Source organism: Polypterus senegalus, chromosome 9 (assembly GCF_016835505.1).
Source record: "Polypterus senegalus isolate Bchr_013 chromosome 9, ASM1683550v1, whole genome shotgun sequence".
In the NCBI taxonomy this organism is placed as follows: domain Eukaryota; kingdom Metazoa; phylum Chordata; class Cladistia; order Polypteriformes; family Polypteridae; genus Polypterus; species Polypterus senegalus.
In genome coordinates this window covers 129,213,378-129,219,443 of record NC_053162.1, presented here as the reverse complement: position 1 = coordinate 129,219,443, position 6,066 = coordinate 129,213,378, and the positions used below count along the sequence as shown (strand labels likewise).

General features: G+C 34.9%; 1 protein-coding gene across 1 annotated transcript; it reads left to right on the top strand.

The window, feature by feature from the left end:
* The first annotated feature begins 815 nt into the window (after positions 1–815).
* Positions 816–5,551, top strand: LOC120535004 (C-C motif chemokine 5-like). Its single transcript, XM_039762511.1, has 3 exons — positions 816–1,062; positions 1,366–1,486; positions 4,503–5,551. The coding sequence occupies exons 1-3, from the start codon at positions 993–995 to the stop codon at positions 4,612–4,614; spliced, it is 303 nt and encodes a 100-aa protein (XP_039618445.1). The 5' UTR covers positions 816–992; the 3' UTR covers positions 4,615–5,551.
* Positions 5,552–6,066: the final 515 nt, after the last annotated feature.

Genomic DNA, 6,066 nt, shown 5'->3' with positions numbered 1-6,066 from the left:
TCAGATGGTAAACACAATGGATCCCTCAGTGCTTTTGTGCAGCTTGGACAGCACTACATCCATGACCGTAATGGTAAAGTCACAGGTAGAAAATATGGGGCTAGAAAGATTGAATTGTGCCAGCACAAGTAGAGAGGTGAGTTAGTCATTCAGAAACATGAGAGCCTCTGAACAAGAATGTATCCATGACCAAGGTGTATGCTTTTTGAGTAACTGCCATAGAACTGTACATCTAAGGTGCATCACATTTAGCAATGTGGTCTGGTTTCCCACAAGTTTCATATGTACCCATGGATCTGAACTGAAGACTCTAAAGATATGAAACAGCAAGTACCACTATATCAAGGAATGCAACTTTTATGTAAATATGGCAATTTCTAATACTGTTATATGAATATAGATAGTCTTCGTATTATTTATCCTACCATTTTCTTAGCTTTCTCCCAAGTAACTGGACAGCTACACATAGGGAGATCCCCTGCTCATTTCAAAGGTTCTTTCTGAGTGATAATTCTGTTACTCATTTTGATTCTATTTTAATAGTCATTTACATATGATATGCATGTATGCATTTTAAAGCTAAGTGCATAAAATAAGTGACATAGTAATGTGCCTTCCCCAGGAAGGAAAAAGATTTGAATATTCTAAAAATATCATGTGTATATACTTTAACAGTTGAACCACAGTTATTTTGAAAGCAGATATGTGATAGTGAAAGTTTTACAAGAATTTTTTTTAAACATTCAGTAACTTAAAATGCATAACATTGGCTAAGGTTAAATACAGTATAATACACTGCCACGTTTACACTTTGAAATGTCTTCCCTGATGACTAATAGCAGGGGATGTTAGACTAAGAGAATGAAACCCCCAGAGTTTCTACCACCTCTCACTCTGGGAATTCCATAGAATGCACTGTCAAAGCAATCCATTATAAATGAGACTGAGGACCTGATGTGTGTCAGACAGGCAGACACCACTCACACTAGAAGATGAGCTCCCGGCACTTATTGGTCCTGGTTGGGACACTTGTTGTACTTGGCATTGTGTCTCTCAGTGAGGGTAAGGAAACATACATTGAACTTATATTGATAGGAGAAAGAAAACACTGAAATATGTTTAATGAATATTGAAAAAAGTTTGATTCTGGTCTCCTTAGCATTGCTGATAACTGTATTCTAATATTTACTTGATATCAAATCTCAGACAACAGATCTTAAAATATATATGTAGAATGTTGACAGCCGTCTTTTTTTTCTGGAGTTGAAAATTAGAAGGGATGTAGGTTTTGTATAATGTATTTGCACAGCTCTGTTCAAGTACAAATAGATAGAACATAACATTTCACAATTGTTCTTTCTTCAGGATTCAATATTGCAAACAGTCCAAAAAAATGCTGCTTCGAATTTATTTCTAAACCAGTTCCACGAGGTCGCCTCACAGGTTACTACACGACAAGCTCACAGTGCCCAAACCAAGCAGTTCTGTAAGTATATTTTTTAAATTGGAAGTTACTAGTAACTTAAACTTAGATTAATGTTAAGGTTAACTTATGTGTGAACTTTGTGAAATATGTTTTGTTTTTCATGTTATAAATTTTGATGAATATGTGGCGTGGTACAGTGGTTTACAGTTCTAAGGCAAGGGTTTGATTTACATCCACCTTTCTACATATTGTTTTCTCTGTGTCTTTGTATTTTATTCACATTAAAAAGGTGTGAGTGTTAGGTTGATTACTGACTCTAAATTGTCCTCACGTGAATAATTATTACGTTCTAATTACACAAAGCACTTTTACATAGTGAGTGGAGAGCGACTTCAACCACCACTAATGTGTAGAATCCACGTGGATGATGCAATGGCAACCATTTTGGCACCAGGGTGCTCATTCACCACACATTAGTTGTTAGGTGGTGAAGGGGTGTGAGATAGTTAGCCACTTAGAGACAGGGGATGATTAGGGGGCTAGAATGACTAGGCTGAGGTGTGCAGTTTAGCCAGGTAATTGGGACACAAACTACTCTTTACAAAGGATGCCCAGGGATATTTAATTTCCAAGCTTTTCTTGGTTGGTCTCCAAAAACAAGCAATATTTCATAAATGTTTTACAACTTAAATGACAACTCTGTAAAAGTGAAGATGAGCCTTTGAGTGATCTGATGTCCCAGTCTATAATGAATGTCTACCTTGAGCCTGGCTAAAAATCTATCTGTCTGTCAAAATTTAACTCAGATAAAGATGTATGAACTCTGCAGCCTTCATAAACAGCAGGGACAGTGCAACTTCAACAAAGTAGCAAACTCTGTTGTGTTTTTACAATGAAAGAAAAATTAAATGAATATAAACCTAGTAACATCTTTATTTTTTTTCTGAATCCAAGGCCGATGACAATTTTGCATTTCTGTAATGCTAATAATGAGACTTGCACATGTAAAGGGAGAATTTCACTTTGAGCACGGCAGATGTTTGTCAGAATAGCCATAAACTGGATATCTGTTTCTTGTAAATCTATAATCATATACAGTAATCATTTAATTGAAATTGGTGAGACAGTAGTTTCATGAAATCGAATGGTTAACTTGACTTTTAACTTGATTATGGTTAAACATACCCTGTATTTCCTGTAAGTCAGATACATCAGCAGATTATGTTTCTTTAAACTATTGTAAATTGAGCTCTTGTTGAGTTAGTCTTCCACACTAGGAGCTCAATATTTTGGGTTCAGATTTTATGTACTGCGGTGGGTTGGCACCCTGCCCAGGATTGGTTCGTGCCTTGTGCCCTGTGTTGGCTGGGATTGGCTCCAGCAGACCCCCGCGACCCTGTATTCGGATTCAGCGGGTTAGACAATGGATGGATGGATGGATTTTATGTATTTCATTTTTCAGTGCTGTGTAGAAAGGTTTGCCATGGAGTGCATGTAAAGCTAGCATGTAAACCATGTAACATTTCTAATTCAGTAGCAATATTATTTCTTTTTGTACTATTTATAAAATATAGCTTTTTTTGTGCACAAAACTTTCTTAGTAAAATGATAAGGCATGACTAACTTCAGAGAGCAGAAAGTCTTAAAGCCCTTTAGAAACAAAGCTGCACGGTGCAAAGCATCCTGTGTGCTCATCTCACCAAACAGCTCGGTTAAATTACTGGCTGTCAAAACAGTTCATTGGTGCTGCACGAGATGTTGTTTTCACTGGGGTGCTGTGCGCGGTTTTGTGCTGGCGTACTTGAAGAGGAGTAGGGTTTGCTGTGTTTGTTTCATTTCCTGTAAAACGTGATGTGCTTGTACAGTATAAGATCAGCAGTGTAAAAAAATAAACGTGAGGACAGCAGACGTACATTTTGTCAGGAGTAAAAGCACAAGACTAACAGTACACTTTAACTTTCTCTGAATGAAATTTGAATAAACCATGAATTAGTAATTTGTTTTTATAAGGACTTGAATGGAGTTTCCATAAACCATGATTTAGTAATTTACTTCTATAAGGACCTATGAACATAGTTTCACTAGATATTCTTCTATAGTGAAAAGTAATAAAACAATAATCAAGAAATGAAAAACAAACTATAATGCCATACTTTAAACAAATAAAATAAAAAGACACAAAATCAAATTCTTAAAAAAGTCTCTCACTTGACTAGCCTTAAAAACAATATCTTACCTAAAATGCAGAGTTACTACACCAACATAAAGTTATCATATAGAATGCTAGTCAGGGAGGTTTAGTCAGGTTTGTAGTGGTTAGCACTGTTGTCTCATTTTATCTTGCTATATGTTCTTTTCTCTTTGGATATGAAGATTCTATGTCCTCTTTTCTATTTCCCTTAATGAAACATTCCAAAGGTGTCCATCTTTTCATTCACTAGGATAATTCATGGTAAAGAGCCTGGTGTGTTAATCTCTTTGCAGGGTATAACAATACACACACACACACACTTAAGGAGCTAGTATAAGGTTTGGTTTCCAATCAACCTAACATGCACATTTCATTGGGTTGAGGGATGAATTTTATTTATTTATTTATTTTTGTTCTTTATTTCGCCTTATAAAATGTTTTCGCATACCCCTTGGAGTCAGAGCACAGGTCAGCCATTGTATAGCACCTCTGGAGCCATTGCAGGTTAAAGTCCTTCGTCAGGGGCCCAGCAGAGTAGGATCTATTTTGGCAGTAACAGGGATTCAAACCAGCAACCACCCAAATATCAGTGCAAGTCCTTAGCTTCAGAGTTACCACTCTGATTAGAATTGACCTAAAGTAAGTCTTCCACATAGAACATGTGGAGAACATAGAAACTCCATGAATACAGGGTTTGGGCATCAGTAACAACCACTGACCTTTCCTTTTGCTTATTTAATGATGTAATCAGTCATTTGGGATATCATCGACTGAAATTTAGGATTTTGCTGAAATATTCAATTGTTTGTTGACCTGACTCCTTGGTTAGTGAATGAACAATAACATCCAATTATTTCTTATATATTTTGTTGTACCTTCTTACAGATTCACCACACGCAAGAATCGAGAGATCTGTGCAAATCCTGAAGAGAAGTGGGTGCTGGAATACATTAAATACTTTGATGGCCTTGGCAGGAAGACATCAATTCGATTGTAAAATAGACATTTCCTGACAAGCACTAAGGCTGTCATTACCTCTTGTCTTTCATATCTGGAATTAAAGGAAAACTGAAAACAACTACAACAAATATTTCTATTTAAACACAGATATGTAATGGCTGGAAAATGAAACCACTGTTCTCTTTAATATTCTTTTATGACTGCAAAATAAGTATCTAAATAAACCACCACAATTTTCTGTCAGAGAAGTTAAACTATTGGTCTAAATCAAACAGCTTCAATAATCTGTACTTTCAGTTAAGCTGTTATTTACAGTATGTTTAGAAAAACTTCTTTCTTTGTTTGCCAAAGTGTAAATTAGAAAGGAAAATCCAGTTATAAGCTTTTTAATACTTTGTGCTGAAGTTGTTATACCTCAACTAAACTCTTAAATACTGTTCATTGTTTTAGTTATTTAGCCTATTTTATGACTATTGATTATCTTGCAACTTTTTATTAAGATAGATGTAAAAAAAACTTTTCACTAGGACACCAAATGTAAAGTACTGAACATTGTTCATTGTTTTAGTTATTAAGCCTATTTTATGACTTTTGATTATCTTGCACCTTTTTATTAAGATATATGTGAAAAAACTTTTCACTGGGACACCAAATGTAAAGTACCGAACATCAGCATGATAATATATAAAGCCACCATGAATGTAAAAATACAGACTAAACAGCAAAAAGGCTAAGTGGTATATTGGAACTTCAAGAGTTAATTTGGAACATAAAACAGAATATTGTATTGATAACTGTTATTAAATAATTACTGTTATTTTTATAATTTTTTTTTTTTAAACAATATCACTGACAATGATAAACCTACCTGCTTACACCCACTTTCTGATGATTGTGTTACTGTAAGGCTTTGATATTTTTGCTATGGCTTTGTATTAGTAATTATTACATGGGAAATACTTAATAAAGTAAAATAAATAAAATTAAAGAACGATTGATTGTTCCATTGACTAATAACTTTAAATCACATAATCAGTACCATTTTTGTCAGAAAAATTCTGGTGGAGACATACAAATATTTTCCCATATGTGTGCAGAATTCTATAGCATAAACATTAACTTACTGCTCCTAACTAATAATATCCATCCCTCTTTTGCTAATGATTAGTGACACATGCACTGTTTTTGTCACAAAATATGTCACAAAAGGTCAAAAAAACAACGGGGTACTACTCCATACTCTGTCAAAACTAGCAACAGATCATTGTGATACCTACTGACATATTCCTCTTACAAAATATAGCCATATAGACTCAAAATCTGGCATTTGTTGTCTGGCCTTAGCTAGTAAAATGTGCTATTAAACTGATAATGCAACAATAAAAATAACAGGTGTTTCTAATTTTAATACAGATCTCATCACCAAAACTCAGGTTTTACATGTGTACCCAGGAGTATAGAGAACACTGCAGGGCCAATTGGTCCAGCC